The sequence below is a fragment of the Thamnophis elegans genome, chromosome 7 (assembly GCF_009769535.1).
Source record: "Thamnophis elegans isolate rThaEle1 chromosome 7, rThaEle1.pri, whole genome shotgun sequence".
NCBI lineage: Eukaryota > Metazoa > Chordata > Lepidosauria > Squamata > Colubridae > Thamnophis > Thamnophis elegans.
Window position 1 is genome coordinate 74,539,727 of NC_045547.1, and position 18,712 is coordinate 74,558,438.

Consider the following 18,712-nt stretch of genomic DNA (forward strand, 5'->3'; position numbering starts at 1 on the left):
ACTTAACCAAATTCACATTTCATCATTTTTGACCGTGTTGTGATCATCTTGAAATTTTATTTATTTACGTTTAAAGTATTTATAACCTGCTCCAATTTAAACAGATCCTTCATTAAGTCTTGTATTTGTTATTGCACAATTCCTTCTGAGTGCCTGTTCCTCAGTCGTACCAAATACGTACAAATATGAATGATTTCATCCCTTTGTTATTTTTAGAGAAGTCTGCATTTTCTTTTATTGTATATCATCAATACAGATGTTTATTTTCATATGCTTCTGACTCATTCTGAATAGTACACATTCATCTCCTTTAAATGTAATCAAAGATCCCTTTTCTGTTAAATACCTCATTGACAAAAAATTCTCTTTCTAAATATGGACTATTACCCAGTGTATTTTGAATGCCCCAGCTTTCATTGCTGCATTTAAAATCACTTTGTCCATTTTCTCTTAGCTTTAATATTGCTAATAATGTGATATTAAACATCATGCAATTGGAAGAGATGACAGAGGCTAAATTTCCCCTTTCCCCTTCATCAAACTGTGTTCTAACCCCACCAAGTTCACAAAGGTGGTGTAGATACTCTAGTAGTTACAAGGAGCACTACCTCAAGAGACTGTTTGCATATGCCTTTATGAGGAAGTCAGCTCTAAGGACAAGCGGAACTGCTTGTGGTGAACAGCCTGTGATAGCCCTTTACAAGGTTTTGGATGTAACTTGAAGACCGATGTTGTTACTCTTGAGGCTTTCGATCTTGGATTATTTCAAATTACATACCCCACGGGTCATCAGATTACCTTGTCGGTTCATGACCTCTAAGTAAAGCATGGGGTTATGGCAGTAATCATGGTCCCAATTCACCTTATGGCCACAGCTGAGCCCAAAATTCCAGTTGAAAAGAGGAGGGATTTGTTAAGTGAGTTTTGCCCTATTTTCTTGCCACATTTTAAAGTGAATCACTGCCGCTGTTAAGTTAGTAATATGGTTGTTAAGTGAAACTGACTTCCCCATTGACTTTGTTTGTCAGAAGGTCGCAAAAGAGGATCATGTGACCCCAGGACACTGCAGCTGTCATGGGTCGGTTACGAAGCACCTGAATTTTGATCACGTGAGCATGGAGATGCTGCAACAGTCATAAGTGTGAAAAACGATCATAAGTCACTTTTTTTGAGAGCCATTGTACCTTCGAGCGATCACTAAACAAACTTTTAAATAGAGGACTCTGCATTTGTGTTGAGATTTGGCCTTTATTTTGGAGCAGATGAGTATAATCTTGCCTTGCCAGATCACTTTGTTGTTAAGATGCTTATAACAGATGTTCCAAATCTCTGTATGGGAAGTTGGACCCATAGCTTGGTCCATTCCAGAGAACTTTTAACAAGGGGAAGGGAGACTTCTAACAATATAGGGCCTCTCAGCTCCTAAGAAACCATTCACTGCAGCTAAGTGTGTCCTGGGAAAATAAATTTTAAAAGAATGAAGTCGCTTTATTTTGAGCCAAAGATTAAGTGGCTAGGCACATATTTTACAAGGTGTAACTGATGTAATTGTTTGCATGTACCATAAACTTGCTGTGTAGCAAAGATGTTCTTCTATTTTAAATATCATCAGTTTCTTCCCAGAGAACCTGTCCCCATAAAGCAATGTGATCTTTTAGTTATATTATCACGGCTATCAAATTGTGTAAAGAATCAAGATCTTAATTTTAATCAGTGTTTATGAAAACCTTGAATGTCAGTGACATTTGGGTTCTTTTAAAAGCTCTTCTGATTTGCTTTTGTCTCAAAAGGAGAAAAAAATAGAAAACTGAAGGAAACATTCCGAGTCCTCCTTCCTGGGTTATCCATTCATTGATCTTAAGTGAGGGTTGTTTATTGGGTACCATTCACAAAGTGAGATGATTTCCTTGTATTTCCTTGTCAGTCTGGTCTTTCTGGTTTGCTGTGTCACCGGGATCAAATCAAAGCGACTGCCTGGGACTAATCACACTAGCATTTCACCGCCTTGAACAAACAACAGTTTTGGCTGCCATTTTTCAGCACGACTTGAAAATGTGCTTAAAAAAAAAACAGGGCTTTTAAACATTATTTTGACCTGAATAATTTTCACATTCCTCTTACGAAATTTGGAGGATATGGTGCAGTTTAGTTTTTTTACTTTATGTACAAAGAAATGCGCAGGACATTGGAGCACAAGCTTAGCAGGCCGTAATAAGCTTTGAACACCTGGATGTAAGAATTGTAAAGAGATCATGCCTTGCCCAGTGTTTCTCACCCTTGGCAACTTTAAGATAGGTGGACTTTAACTCCCGAATGCTGACTGGGGAATTCTGGGAATTGAAATTCATCCAAGTTGCTAATGTTGAGAAACACTGGCCTAGTATAAAGTGGTATACAGTATGTCTGTTTTACCCTTTAAGTAAAAGTAAAGGTTCCCCTTGCACATATGTGCTAGTTGTTCCTGACACTAGGGGGCAGTGCTCATCTCCGTTTCAAAGCCGAAGAGCCAGCGCTGTCCGAAGACGTCTCTGTGGTCATGTGGCCGGCATGACTAAATGGCAAAGGCGCACGGAACGCTGTTACCTTCCCACCAAAGGTGGTTCCTAATTTTCTACTTGCATTTTTATGTGCTTTCGAACTGCTAGGTTGGCAGAAGCTGGGACAAGTAATGGGAGCTCACTCCATTAGGCAGTGCTAGGGATTCGAACTGCCGAAGTGCCAACCTTTCTGATCGACAAGCTGAGCATCTTAGCCACTGAGCCACCACGTCCCTTAATATATCCTTTACAGTACTGTTATTCATTGAAGACCTGGCCATTTGACTTAATTGTCATCTAGGGAGCAAGTCTTCAATTTGTGACAATCTGCTTTTTGTGCCGATTGTTTACAGATGGACTGGTTCACCCAGATATCTGGGACATCTTCACAGTATCATCATTGTACTTGCACATTTTAATTTGGAAGGCATTCGGCTCCCCTCCTCCCCACTAGTTTGGAGGTAGAGGAAGTAATTGTTACAGGGAAGTTTCAGGGACATTTCAGATTCAAGTTTGAAGCAGCTGATAAGGAAGCCTATAATTGGAGACATAAACAGCCCAGCGAAGGAAGTAGCCTGAGATAATTGGGTGTTCCTGCCCTGTCCCACTTAAGCACATCAATAATATTATGACTTTTATGCTTGGTTAACATAGATGAGAAGAATTTGAAAAGCCATTCAACTCCAGTCATGTCTTGACAGGAAATAATGAACGGATATGGCAGCTAAGAATGCAGAGATTTCCTGCTCATCCAAATAAACGGTATTTTAATCAGAACTGAAGCCTGAATTCATTCTGGTGTCCTTGATCTTGGAGATCACTGCTCTAAGTTCCTAACATACCCACTTCTCTGAGCAGAATTAAATAGCTGTTTTGCCTGAATGAGCAATGGTTATCAAGTTAAATTGCCCTTGTACACACTGGCAGGGATTTTATTCATTTATTTATTTTTTATAGCTGCCCATCTCAAGCAAATGACTCTGGGTTAGGGTTAGGTATTGTAGTCCACTCTATGACAGGAGTGGATTTTCAGAATACAGGTAGTTCTTGACTGATAACCACAGTTGAGAGCCCCAAATTTTGTTGTTGTGAGACATTTGTTAAGTAAGCTTTGCCCCATTTTACGACCTTTCTTGCCACAGTTGATAAGTTAGTAACATGGTTGTTAAGTGAATCTGGCTTTCTTATTGATTTTGCTTGTCAAAAGGGTGCAAAAGGTGATCACATGACCCATCCAGTCACCATGACGCCTGATCCTTCCTCTCTTGTTTTTATCTTTTGGAGTAAAAGCCCAATAGTGTAGAGTAAAGTTGTAATGGAATTTGTATTACTGTTTTTTTTTGGAGTATAAGACGCACCTTAGTTTTTGGGGAGGAAAATAAGAAAAAAAAATTCTGCCTACGGGCATCCATCGACATTCATCTGGCTAGGTCCTTAGCAAACAGTCTGGTCACTTTCAGCACATTCATTCGCTGGTTGTGAGCGTGTCTAAAACGCAATGCGCGGAGGCGGCAATGTGCCTGGCGATCCCCACAGTCTTGAAGGGGTCTCAAATGGAGCATTCAGAGACTGCAAACTTGAGGCGCAGAGGCCAAAAAATGCAAGCCACAGGGGGCGATGGTCTGTGGCAATCCCAGCAGCCTGGAACAGGCCTGAAACATGGCGCATGGAGGCTAAAGGGTGGGGGCTGGAAGGTGGACGTGGCTGCATTCAGTGTATAAGACACAGCCAAATTTTCATCTTTTAGGGGGCAAAAAGTGCGTCTTATACTCCAAAAAAATATGGTACGTATGCACTTGATAACGATATAACATGGAAGAAGACAGAGGTGGCTTTCCATCCCTCCAATCGGCTGCTCCTGCTCTTGTTGCTTGTTTTGTGCTGCCTGGGATGCTACTCATTCAACATTTCTTGCAATGATTTTTGTTCCTTTTCAGTGACTTATTTCTCCCCATAGCTGCTTTGAGGTTTGGCTTTTTGGTAGGAAAACAGCTATATATTTTCACATAATCAGACAAGCCTGACAACCTCCTGTCCACGGAGGCGAGTGGAAAACATGATAGAGTAGTCTTTAGCAATCTGGTGTCTTGCCTTTGTCTGTAAGTGTTATGACCAGGTAGTTGCTCAGCAGATGCTGGACGTGCCAGTTTTCCTTCTCCGCAGCAGCTATACTGACTGTATAACACTGTAAAAAGTGGCAATTGTTATTGGAGGGCTTCTCTGCATTTTACAGCTTTTAATTTCCTGATACATTTGCGGGGGAATAAAACAAGCTACCCGAGGGTCAGAAAGAAATATGGACTGACCTTGCATGTGATAAGGTAGACATCACTGATGAAATAATCAGAACATACTGCACTTTGTTTATGGAATAGCTGAAGTTTCCTAATATTCTTCAACGATATCTCAGGCGGAGCCATCTCCGTTGGAATCACTCGTGAGCGATTGTTAGTTGTTGGTATATTATTCATTTGCTTCATTCTGTTTTCATTTTTTTAAAGCTCTACTCATTGACGGAATAAATACTCTAGATTGATTGATCCGAGTGATTAAGGTGAATGTCTTATGATGCACTATGACAGAGGTATTAAAGAATTCTATGTGGTTAAAATATTTAAAATTCCTGGGGGGAAAAGCATGGTCAGAGTAGCAAAGGCAGGAGGGAATTCACTAACAGAACCGAGCAACAGAAATACAGATAGTCCTCAACTTACGACCACAATGAGCCCCAAATCACTAAGCAAGACAGTTTTTAAGTAAGTTTTGCCCCGTTCTACAACTTTTTTCTTGTTGCAGTTGTTAAGTGAACCAATGCAGGTATTAAGTTAGAAACACGGTTGTTAAGTAAATCTGGTTTCCTCATTGACTTGACTTGTCAGAAAGTCACAGAAGGTGATTGCATGACCCCCGGCATATTGAATCTGAATTTTGATCGTGTGATCATGGGGATGCTGCAATGGTCGCCAGTGTGAAAAAAGTCATAACTCACTTTCTCAGTGCCAATGTAACTTTGAATGGCGGTAATAAGTCAAGAACTACCTGTAGAATACCCATGTCAATTCCTAATGTTGCCATAGTGAGAAGGGGTGGCATTCCATGCATACTTTTGGCTAAGGTCGGATCTCAGATTACTGCAGCAGGCTTGTGGGGGTGTGTGTGCACCTCATTGGGGAATGTGATTTATGACACAGACTGAAGGGAGGGAAGGAACAGGGGTGAAGCTGAGCTATAACTCAAACAAAGCCTAGATCTGACTGCAAAAAGACCTTGCCTATGATGCTCCTAATAAATGACTAATTTTGTATTGAAACACGGCTCGATACTCATGAATCAATTAGGGCATTTTTAGGAAACATGACAGCCGAGGTGGCACAGTGGTTAAATGCAGCACTGCAGGCTATTTCAGCTGACTGCAGTTCTACAGTTCGGCTGTTCAAATCTCACCGGCTCAGGGTTGACTCAGCCTTCCATCCTTCTGAGGTGGGTAAAATGAGGACCCGGATTGTTGTTGGGGGCAATATGCTGACTCTGTAAACCGCTTAGAGAGGGCTGAAAGCCCTATGAAGCGGTATATAAGTCTAACTGCTATTGCTATTGCTATGTGTGGCGACTGTGGTTACAGGCATGGCTAACTCTTGAAATGTGGTGTGATAGTTTTAAATAAAAGATGGCGACAGCCAACTAGCCAGTGTCTAAGCAGTTGTGACTGTCTCAGGTCAAGCGTCTCAAAATAATCATGGTTAAATAGGTGGTTACTTAATGACCACTCAAAGTTACAACAGCACTGAAAAAAATTACTTAGGACCATTTTCGCACTTAAGACCATTGCAGCATCCCCATGATCACGTGATCAAAATTCGGATGTTTGGCATCAGACTCAAATTTAGGACGGTTGCAATATCCCGGGGGCCATGCAATCACCTTTTGCAGCCTTCTGACAGGCAAAGTCAATGGGGAAGCTTCACTTAACAGTCGTGTTACTAATTTAACAACTGTGTTGATTCATTGAACAGGAGTGGGGCAGTGGCCTAGAGGGGAAGCTCTCGCCTCATAATCAGGAGTCTGTGGGTTTGATCCTAGGCAGATATTTCTCTCTGTGGGCACATAGAGAATATATCTGCTGGAAAAAAAACTCCGCTCTGGTGACAGGAACAGCATCCGGCCAGTAAACATTGAGCTCCATTCAGTTACCTAGACTCCACTCCATAAGGGATTATGGGATCGTTAAAACAGGATGATTGATTCACTTAACAACAGTGGCAAGAAAAGATGTAAAATGGGGCAAAATTCACTTAACAAGTTTCTCCCTTAGCAACATAAATTTTGGGCTCAGTTGTGGTCGCACCTGTACAATAGTCATGTTATTTATTGTTAGTTGTCTCTATATAAAAAAGATTTATGAATAGTCCCAGGCTTTGTGGAACCAACGTACTTCAGCTGTGTGTTTTCAAAAGGCTTTTTACAGATCAGTTTGGTTTGGAATGTGGTCTCCTGGGGCTTCTGTCCACTACATAGCTTTTCAGAACATTGAAATAGGATCTTTTCCAGAGTGTTGATGAATTTGGGGGTAATTCCTTGATTTTCAGCCAGAAAGATGAGCTCGGAAAAAATTATTTCACTGTAATGCTGTTTCCACTCCATCAGTAAATATCAGAAATGTAAATAAATAAATAGGCACAGAACTGCAAGGAACAGGGGGGAAATGAAAGCAGTCTGTTAATAGGAATAAAATCTGATGTGGTTTGAATTGATTATTTTCTCCCTTCAGGAGCTTTTATATCTTCAATATGCTGCATAAATAAACATTGCTATATCAGTTCTATTTAAGCTTCTGGTAGAAATATGCCGGAAACTCTTTGGAGCATCTGTCTTCCTTAACCCTTACCCCGACTCCAAATCTGCATTGCTAAAATGTGCCAAAATAGCTACTTTGGCGGAGTACTTCCCCCCCTCCCCATAATTAAGGATGGAAGTAGAGATGGGAGGTTTCTGGAGAACATAATCATTCCATTTCTGCTTTTAAACACCTCCAGAGACTTTGAAAAATATCCTGCAATTGTGACACCAAAATTCAGCCACTTTGGTACTAAAAGTTATTGTGAGCTGTTCTTCACATTTTGGTGATAGTAATGATTGGATTGGAGTGGGTCTGGAAACCTGAAACCTCTTGCTCTTGTTTTCACCTTTGACACCCCCTTATTTAAAATAATAATAATAATTAGCATCCAAAACCCTGACCTCCCATATATGTTATCATAGCTTCTTATAGTTCTGGTTTAGAGAGGGCAAGGCTCCCTGGGCCCGAGGGAGAAGGAGCTCTCTTTCTCCAGTTTTTTCCCAGTGCATTTTCCCATTGAGCTCTCTGAACAGTTGATTAAGCACCATTAGTGTATCAATCAATCTAGAGCAGTGTTTCCCAACCTTGGCAATCTGAAGATGTCTGGACTTCAACTCCCAGAATTCCCCAGCCAGCGAAGTAGAGTATTTATTCTGTCAATGTGGTGGCCTAGTGGCAAAGACGCTCTCCTCCCACTGAGAAGGTTGAGAGTTCAATTCTAGATAGCGGCAGAAGTTTCTCTCTTAGGACGCAAAAGAAAAAAAAATCTGCTGCAAACTCCGCATAGGCGTCAGGCAGGACCTCCGGCCAGTGCTCAGCTCCATCCAGTCACCCCGACTCAACCTCAGATTAATGGATTACGGAGTCTCTGTGGCTGTTCTGACTCTCTGGAACCAGCTACCCCCGGAGATCCGGACCATACCCACTCTCATGGCCTTCAGGAAAGCTGTAAAAACTTGGCTGTTCCGGCAGGCCTGGGGCTGTTGACTTCACTGTTGAGGTCCAGCCCCGACTAGAATGAATGAATGAGGGTGTTTGTTGTTTTTAAATTGTTTTCTTTTATCGTTATGCATTTTTTCTTATATTTTTTGTAAGCCGCCTGGAGTCCTTTGGGATTGGGTGGCATATAAATATATTTAATTAATTAATAAATAAATAAATAAATAAATAAATAAATAAATAAATAAAGCCCTGTTGCTAACTTAACAACTGCAGTGATTTGCATAACAACAAGGGCAAGAAAGGTCGTAAAGTGGGGCAAAAGCCAAACTCACTTAAGATTATCTCCCTTAGCAACAGAAATTTGGGGCTCAATTGTGAGCGTAAGTCAAGGACTAACCTGTATGTATCTTCAATTTAATTCTGAGTGGAAATGAAGATTCAGAATGCATTGGAATTATCACTGCCTTCCCACTATCCATAAAATAAACATTTTTTTTTGGTTAAGGTTCAGCTCTTATCTGGGTTACCCCAGCAATGTTTTAAGTCAACATATCTCAACCTTGGCAGCTTGGAAGATGTGGGACTTCAACTCCTCAAATTCTGAGAATTGAAATCCACACATCTTAAAGTTGCCAAGGTTGAGAAATACTGTTTTCAGTGACCTTACCATGTAGGCAGATAATATTTGGACACTTTGTTTCCCCCCCCCCCCCCTTCTTTCCCATCCTTTGGTTCTTGGCAATGTCCTTAATTAGCCTCTGTTTCTTTCCTATCCTTTCTAGGTCTTCTTAGTGGGCAGATGTCGCCTACCAACATTAAACTCGAAAAACTTGATTCTCAGCAAGTACTACAGCTGTGTCTCCGGTACCAGGACCACCTCCACCAGTGTGCAGAAGCTGTGGCCTTTGACCAGAATGCTTTAGTCAAGCGGATTAAAGAGGTGCGGTCATGTTGGATTCATAGAGGGGGTTACTCACACACAAACCATTGCATTCACTGAACTGGCTTGCATGCTTTCGTTCCAAAAACATTCGGGGCAGGTGCACTGGGACTGGGGGGAGGGGCGTGGAACGGGAGGGGGAGAAATCTAAGGACATCAGCAGCAGTAACTCAGGAGAACAAAGGAAAAGTGGGATACTATAAATGTTGAGTTTCTGCTCCCCTGAAAAAATTACTTTAGTTAAATGTTTCGTGAAAAGTAGGACTAGGGGAGACATGATAGCAGTGTTCCAATATCTCAGGGGTTGCCACAAAGAAGAGGGAGTCAAACTATTCTCCAAAGCACCTGAGGGTATGGCCAAGAAGCAATGGGTGGAAACTAATCAAGGAGAGAAGCAACCTAGAACTAAGGAGAAATTTCCTGACAGTGAGAACAATTAATCAGTGGAACAACTTTCCTCCAGAAGTTGTGAATGCCCCAACACTGGAAGTTTTAAAGAAGAGATTGGATAACCAGTTGTCTCAAACAGTATAGGGTTTCCTGCCTAAGCAGGGGGTTGGACTAGAAGACCTCCAAAGTCCCTTCCAACTATTCTATTCTATATTCTATTGTATATTCTACTCTACTCTACTCTACTCTATTCCACCTGGCTGCTCTCTGGTTTTTGCTGAAACCAAGATAACGACAACGCATTCTGGGTTTTTGCTTCTTGTGAGCATTGGCCCCTGCAGAACGGTTTCACAAACTTTCAGAAGGGTGATGGGTTTGTTTAAGGCCTTTTTGAGGCAGAAAGAAGCCACTTTTTATGTTTTGGTAACATGAATAGAAGAAAGTGTATCCACATAGGTCATTGACAGCATGGCCACTGAGCATATGGAGAATGCGCATCTTGTGGGCGGCGTTTATGCTTAGGTGACTTGTTTCCCTCCAATGTGTTGGACTGCAGTTTTATGATCTTCAGCCTTCATGAATTTTGGGCACCAGGTGGAGTAAAGCTGACTTTGGTTGTTAAACCATTGAATGGATCACAGGAAGTAATTTAGTAACAGTTTGAAGCTACAACGGCCCTGGAAAAAGTGACTTATAACCATTTTTCACACTTATGACCAATGGTGGGTTGCAGGCGGTACACCCCGGTATGGGTGTATCGGAGCCAGCCCAGAGCACCGGATACCGTTCCAGTATGGTGCTCTGGAGGGCCCACTAGAGCTCCTTACTGGAATTTAAAGACCTCTGTGCTTCCGCGCAGGAGCATGGCGCATACAGTGCCTGCGTGACGCTCTACGGAGCAGCTGGAGCATCACAGAGATGCTTGGACGCGCACTGTGCTTGTGTGTGCACATGCTGCACACGTCCATGAGGATACCGCCGGCCCCGTTCCAACCGTACCAGTTGGAACAGGATTTGCAACCCACCGTTGCCGCATCCCCGTGGTCAGGTGATTGACAACTGACTCCTATTTATGACGGTTGCAGTGTGTCCTGGGGGAGGGGAGTTTTGATCCCCTTTTGCGACCTTCTGACATGCAAAAGTCAATGGGGAAACTGGATTCAGTGCACCACCGTATTCCTAGTTTGACAACTGCAGTGATTCACTTATCAAAGCTGGGAAGAAATGTCGTAAAATGGGGCAAAACTCCCTTAACAAATTTCTCACGTAGCAACATAAAGTTTGGGCTCAGGTTGAGGACTACCTGAACTAGAAAATGCACATTACTAGAAAGATGAAATCATAGATGTAAACTGAGCATCAATTTAAAACATGTGTGTGTTTTTCCTTTTAAACATCAATTTAAAATGTTTGTGTTTTTCCTTTTAAACAATTTAAAATGTGTGTGTATTTTTCCTTTTAAACATCAATTTAAAATGTGTGTGTTTTTCCTTTTAAACATCAATTTAAAATGTGTGTATGTTTTTCCTTTTAAAAGCGTGTCTGAACATTTACCCGCTACTTTCTTTATCTGGTTGCTTAAGCTTTTTGTAGTTTTCCACACAGAGCAACTTTTAAATCATTTCTTGTGTCACTGTTTAAACAGGAGGTGCATCTGTGAGGTGACCATAGCTATTTTACGGCACAATTCTAACTCAGAAGAAGCAAAGGCTTGCTTTTAGAAAATCCTTTTTTTTTTTTTTTTTTAACAAAATCAACAGACAGTGAAGCAGCTAATTGTACAATGGTACCTTAGACGCTGGTGACTCAGAGTACTTGCATCATAGTGCCTCAACATGCATGACGTGATTATTGTGGCTTGTAAGCATGTCCACGATCCTCCAGTTGGAACTGGGCAATACGAATATAAGGTGACATAGCTTGCAGTCTTTCTCTATTTTTTCCTTGGTGATGAAATCCCAGAATGGCTGCTCCAATCTACTGCTCACAAATGTTTGGTGGAGATGGGGAGGGAAGGGGAAAGAATCTGGAATAGGGAAGAGTTTTCCTTCCTTCCTTCCTTCCTTCCTTCCTTCCTTCTTTCTTTCTTTCTTTCTTTCTTTCTTTCCTCCCCTCCCTCTTCTTTCCCTTCTCTTCCCTCATTTTCTCATATAAACAGATGTTGAGACTCTAGAAAGAGTGCAGAGAAGAGCAACCAAGTTGATTAGAGGACGTGAGACTAAAACATATGAAGAACAGTTACAGAAACTGGGCATGGCTAGTCTAGTGAAGAGAAGGACCAGGGGAGACATGATAGCAGTCTTCCAATATTTGAGGGGCTGCCACAGAGAGGAGGGGTGTGTGTGTCAAGCTATTTTCCAAAGCATCCGAAGGCCAGACAAGGAATAATGGATGGAAACTGAACAAGGAAAGATTCAACCTAAAAAAAGGAAAAAAATTCTGACAGTGAGAGCAATCAACCAATGGAACAGAAGTTGCCTTCCGAAGTTGTGGGAGCTTCATCACTGGAGGCTTTCAAGAAGAGACTGGACTGCCATCTGTCAGAAAAGATGTAGCGTCTCCTGCTTGGGGCTGTGTGTTGGACTAGATCACCTCAAGGTCCCTTCCAACTCTGTTAATCTGTATTCCTTCCTCCCTCCCTCCCTCCTTTCCCTTCCCCTAATTCTCCTTCTCATTTCCTTCCCTTCCTCCCTTCCTTGAAAATACATACTTTTGCTAAAATTCTTCCATTTGGTGCCTGTGAGCAAAGTTGTTCTGAACTGTCTACTCTTCAGGGGGGGGGGAATAAATCCTCCGCCATCTCAGTGGGAAAACGTGATTAATGTAAATAAACAAAAAAAAAGCCAAGCTTGCAAAAATAGACAGTAGATGCCGTTTACACAAACTTTCTAAGTTTGAAACAAAGTAATTCACGACAAGTTCACTTGTATAAACTGAGCTTGATTTCTAAAATCTGCAAGAAGGTGCATTGTATGGAGAGGAAAAAAACAACAGAGTAAGAAGAGAAGGAAGACAGTTCTTGATAAATTGCGTACTTGGGAGCAAAACAAGGATTAGTCATCCTGATGTGCTGGAATAAACCCAGCATTCGCTTTAATGATAAATGATCACTATATATAACAGCTTTCCAGCTGTGTCTTCATCTAGGATTTCTAAGGATGACTAATGTGCTGTTATTATCGGAAGCAGAGGAGCTGGAAAATTATAGGCTTATAATACTAGGGTATAGAAAATATATAATGTCTCTTTCTCTATACTCTATCCAATTTTCTCTTGGAAAATTGCTTCCTATTTTTTTTCTGGAGAATCCAGCTCTTCTAGAGTTCATGGAAAGCAAATAGGTCGGGCTAGAATAAGAGGGGAGGTTTATCTTTTTTGGAAGGGGGTTGAACTTTCAGAGACCAGATTCCATGCAGCTCCAATCGAAGGAAACCCAAGCGTACTTAATGGACGCTAGAGAGATCCTGCATAAAAATCCAGTGAGAACATTGATGGGAAAAATGCAGGGGGAAAAAGGATCTAGAATTTAAAAAAAAAGTAGGGTATGAGCAAATGAATTTTGGAGGAGGAATTCAGAGTTGAGACGACATTAAAATAACGGCCAATGCAGTCTCAGCCCAGCCAGAATATGTCCAGATCATCTCCTAAAAAGTGATGGCACAATGGTTAGAATGCAGTATTGCAGGCAAACTCTGCCGACTGCCAGCAGTTCGATCCTGGCAGGCTGAAGGTTGACTCAGCCTTCCAAGGTTGGTAAAATGAGGACCCGGATTGTTGAGGGGACAATAGGCTGAACCTGTTAAACTGCATAGAGAGGATTGTAAAGCACTGTGAACTGGTATAGAAGTCTTAAGTGCTATTGCTAAAATGGGAAAGTTGCAGAAAGTTATTCATCACTGACTAACGCTGATGATCTTTCTTGGTCTGGGTGCAATCAAGCACCAAGAATCCCTCTTTTCAACCCTGAGCTATAAAAAATTCTCCTTTATCGGTTATTCAATACTTATAATCTAAGCTCTGGATGTGGGTCAGGGGCCTTGAGTTTGATGGTTCACCGACAAAAATGCGCCCGACAAAAGCACGCCCACCGAAACCGCGGCGAGAAAACTGTGAGTTTTAAACCGCGCCGATGAATGAGTGCAGAAGCGCTCCGACAACAGCGCGCCGACAGAAGCGCACTCTAAACCTAACCCTAAACCTAACCCTGAACCCTAACCCTTACCTTAACTTAAATTGCGCTTCTGTCGGCGCGCTGTTGTGGGCACGTTGATGACATTGCGGTTTTCGCGCTGCGGTTTCGTCGGCGCGCTTTTGTCATGCGCGCATTTGTCGGGTCACAGAGTTTGACATCCTGGTATAGGACATCAAGTAGAAGAAATGTGATCGAACGTACTTTGCACACGAGACAGATGGTTTTGTTTGCAATCCTAAGCCCTCTGCTGCTCATTGGAGGCTGGTTGCTGGTTTGTGAGCAGCAAGGTATGACTTCATATGGTTTGGTGGTGAGACTCCTACCTGCCACAATTTTAAATAGTACAAGCAGGAATTGGGCCTGCTGTGAGTTTGTTATAAATGTCAAACAGCTGAACCTCTGGGTTGGATTTGTATTTTTGAAAGGGCTTTAAGATAAACGAGAGACGATAAATCATTTGCTTTCTCTGTTTCCAGCTCTTCTGGGAGAGAGAATGCGTTTGGGAAAGGCTAATGCGGATTAGATCAGATTGTATATATGTTGAGGACATCGTGAAATTAATTATCGTTAGTACTCAGTTTTTAAAATGATCCAGGTACATTAAGATTGTCCTCAAATGTGATTTTTCGAGAGGCAACTGGACCTTCTTGTTTTTCTTTGAAGAGGTTTCGCTTCTCATCCATGAAGCTTCTTCGGTTTTGACTGGAGGGTGGGGGATGGACATTCAGCAAGGGAATGCACTTGTCTGTTTGTTTAAATGACAAGCAGAGCTGCCCATCTTATGTACCGTAGCCCAGGCTGCTTAAGTCATAAAACAATAAAACGGTGAAAATCAAATGAAAAACCTGCTACATCTCCAAACAACTCACCTCTCACCTTCTGCAAGAGCGTAAGGGCCTGCTGGTTCTCAGATGAGAGAGTTTTACAAAGGACCCCCGCTGAGAAGGCACACACTGCCTACGTCCCACAGGATGACAACGTTTAAAGGAAGGGATCTGGAGTATGCTTAGGCTGGTGGAACAGGGAAATCTCAGGTAGAAGCCACCCCAAAGATAAAATGCCTGCAATTCAGGGCTTTAAAGGTGATCCTATCTTGAATTGCACCAGGTGGATAAGTAGAAGCCCGTGGAATTCATGCAGCAGTGAGGTCAATGTGGGCAAACTCTTGAGTCCTTTCAGGATAAGTGGTAATTTCTGGATAGTCTTTTTGGCCATTCCCATGTAGACAATTGCCAGGATAGGATCTGTTCGTGATGATGGTGATTGCCAATATGGCCTCCCACAATCCTCCCAGAGTCGTTTTGTCAGGGTTATTGTTGTGGCCCGCCAGTGGCCAGCAGAGCTGGCAGCAGAGTCGGACAGTGAGGAGGTACATGGGCCAATCCTGGAGTCTGGGGAAGGCTCTGTGTCGGAGGCAGAGAGGGGGCCAGGGCCATCCAACAGTTATCAGCTGCCTTTGGAGTCAGACAGCAATGAGGCAGACAAACAGCTGAAGCCTGTTCCCAGCGTGCGCATGCGCAGAGTTGCCAGACAAAGGGAACAGCTAAAGAACAGGAGTCAACTTGGGAATAAGGCCACAGGTGGACGATGAATGGCCCCTCCCAGAGGAAAAAAAGAGGAGCGAAAGGGGAGTGGAGTTTGCAGGAGATAATTAGTTTGCTTAATTGGTTCGTGACTTTCCGAGACTCTTTGCCAAGTTTTGCAGATATCGGCCTGGCAGCTGTCCAAGCCAGAGAAGGTCTGTGACTGTAAATCCTCCCTCGAAAGACTTTGCTGGATGTGAATGAGCAGAATTCACAGTCAGTTAATAAAACTGTTGGGACCAGGACTTTGCTTCATGCACTTGGGAAGCCTTGGTCAGAACATGCTAAGAATCAGGGTTGCCATACTAGTTGTAGGAAAAAAGAAAGTCCATGTTAATAATTAATAATTCATGTCTGGCCATGGTGGCAGCACAGTGGTTAGAGAGCAGTATTGCAGGCTAATTCTGCCCACTGGCAGGAGTTCGATCCTGACCGGCTCAGGGTTGGCTCAGCCTTCCATCCTTCCGAAGTCGGCAAAATGAGGACCCTGATTTGGGGGGAGCAATAGGCTGACTCTGTAAACCGCTTAGAGAGGGCTGTCAAGCACTGTGAAGCGGTATAGAAGGGGAGGTGCTAAGTGCTATTTCCGTTGTTTATTTTTACAGATGGATCTTTCCGTAGAAACGCTCTACACTTTAATGCAAGAGCGCCAGAAAAGGTACGCCAAGTATGCTGAGCAGATCCAGAAAGTCAACGAGATGTCCGCCATCCTTCGCCGCGTCCAGATGGGCATTGACCTAACTGTCCCACTGATGGAGAGGCTGAACAGCCTGCTGCCTGAGAACGAGCGGCTGGAACCTTTTTGTATGAAACCGGACAGGGAGCTCAAGTTATAGCTTCCGTCCGGCCATCTATTCTCAGACTTGACTGCAGGACCTTGCTTGAAGCTTCAGGCTCAGGGTGAGTAGAAGACTTTCCAGGGACGGACGGAAAGTGCAGCTGCTTAGAAGGACAGGCATTTGGCTACTTTCACAGTTTTTGGCTGCTTGCTTATCACCGCTGTTATCAAGCAGAGTGTTTTTAATCAAGCCAAGATCTCTGCCCTTCCATCCGTAGTAGTTTTTAAGTTCTTATTTCTAGGACACCTTGTGACCTCGAGGGACAAGTTGATGTATAAGGAGAATGTTTTAAAACCATTGTGGAGGGCATATGGTCAGTTCATAACAGAATCTGGGACAAACCTCTTCGGTCTCACTGTGGCCTGCCTTGTAAATGTTAGCATCTCCATCATTCCCTGGCCTTTTAAGCAAAGATTTCAGGTAGTGGACAAATGGACTTTTAGGAGTCTCTGTTCATCAGCTGCCATCTTGTTGAGTAATCCCTAATAAAAATCTATTTAAAAAACCACTGGTTTTCCTAAATGACACTTTGAAAACTCCTGTTTTTATTTTGCTTCCCCATTGGGTTGAAGAGTCTCCTAATTAAATCCATTAGTACAGGGATGGGATTCAGTCGGTTCTGGCAAACCAGATGCTAATTTTGCATCTGGTTTGCCAAACCGGTAGTTGGAAGGACTGGCTGGCCTCGCCCACCCCACACCGCCCCTCCCAGGAGTCTCCACACGGCCATTCATCTTGCCATGTAAGTGCAGGGCCCGCGCAGAGGCTCTGGGAGGGGAAAAACTGAGCCTTCTGGAAGTCCAGAAACAGGCCTGTTTCTGGTCTCCGGAACCCAGGGGAGGCCATTTTCGCCCTCCCAGAGGCTTGAGGAAAGCCCTAGGAAGGGTGAAAAACGGGCCTTCCGGAAGTCCGGAAACGGGCCTGTTTCTGGTCTCCGGAGCCCAGGGGAAGCTGTTTTCGCCTTCCCAGAGGCTTGAGGAAAACCTCTGGAGCCTGGGGAAGGCAAAAATCCCCCCCCCTCGGTTGTGGTGCAGGAGGTCGAGTAGGCCATGCCCCTGTAGTCACGGCCACTCAGCAACCGAGCAGAGAACCGGTTGCTAAAATGTTTCAATCCCACCCGTGCATTAGCAGGACATTTAGAAAAGAAAAGCTGAATTTGTCTAGCAGAAAGATTTTAGGTTCCTTGCAACGACGTGTAGCTTTTTCCAGCGTATAGTGAAATCTCTCAAGCCCGAAGGAGCCATGTTCACCTCACTTGCATAACACAATGCAGCTTGTGTGGGATGAACGTCCTTTTTTGAGGTCTTAGCGGACTTCCCTCTCCGTGCAATTTGGTTGTGTTCTTAAATTACTCCTTCGTTTATGGGGCTGTTAAATGCGTGACTGCTTGAGTTATGGAACTGTCACGGCTAGGCAGTTCAGGCCTCCCCTGCCAAAGGGACAGGTCAGGTTGCCTCGTCTTTTGCTCCTGTTTCCTCAGAAACTTTCTGCATCCATGTGGTCTCGAGTTTGCCAGGGTCGCTCATAAAAATATGTTTTACAAGAAATAGGAGCTATACTAAGTTCGTGGCCAAAGGAAGTTGGAAAAGTGCTATGCCAGGGAATTCTTACTTTATTTACATTATTCTTATGGCAATTGGAGGGGTCTTCCCCACCTTCCAAGATAATTCATGGGCAGAACCTGCTCTGGTATTCAATTTCTCTTTCTCCCTCTGCACTTTTATCTGTGTTGGTGATATTTTCCCCAGCATTAAAGCTAAAACTGCCTGTGCACCGGAAACGTGTGTCAGAATAGCCTATATTTAAAATTGACATTTTAAAATCATGCCTTAAGGGGCTCAGTGGCTAAGACGCTGAGCTTGTTGATCAGAAAGGTCGGCCGTTCGGCGGTTCGAATCCCTAGCGCCGGATAACAGAGTGAGCTCCCATTACTTGTCTCAGCTTCTGCCAACCTACCAATTTGAAAGCCTTAAAAAATGCAAGTAGAAAAATAGGGACCACCTTTGGTGGGAAGGTAACAGAGTTCCGTGCGCCTTCGGTGTTTAGTCGGAGCCGAGGTGGCGCAGTGGTTAGAGTGCAGTACTGCAGGCCACTTCAGCTGACTGCTAACTGCAGTTCAGCGGTTCAAATCTCACCGGCTCAGGGTTGACTCAGCCTTCCATCCTTCCGAGGTGGGTAAAATGAGGACCCGGATTATTGGGGGCAATATGCCGACTCTGTAAACTGCTTAGAGAGGGCTGAAAGCCCTATGAAGTGGTATATAAGTCGAACTGCTTTTGCTATGCCGCCCACATGACCACGGAGACGTCTTCGGAGAGCGCTGGCTCTTTGGCTTTGAGATGAGCACTGCCCCCCTAGAGTCGGAAATGACTAGCACATATGTGTGAGGGGAACCTTTACCTTCACCTTTAATCATACCTTAGTGGCTCTGTCACAAAAGAAGGAGTGGCTT

The 18,712-nt window shown here is 43.4% G+C and overlaps 1 protein-coding gene across 2 annotated transcripts in view; it reads left to right on the forward strand.

Annotated features, from left to right (window-relative positions):
- The window catches only part of BORCS5 (BLOC-1 related complex subunit 5), a 33,361-nt gene that overhangs the window by 12,181 nt on the left and 2,468 nt on the right, over window positions 1–18,712 (forward strand). The window contains exons 3-4 of one of the 2 annotated variants that reach the window (XR_004255748.1): window positions 9,099–9,256; window positions 16,027–16,321. Coding sequence is in view for 1 of the 2 variants with exons in the window: in XM_032221497.1 (XP_032077388.1) it covers window positions 9,099–9,256; window positions 16,027–16,257 (389 nt within the window). In the remaining variant the exon portion in view is untranslated. Of the gene's footprint in view, window positions 1–9,098; window positions 9,257–16,026; window positions 16,769–18,712 lie in introns of those variants that run through there. The other variant, XM_032221497.1, reaches the window with a different exon arrangement.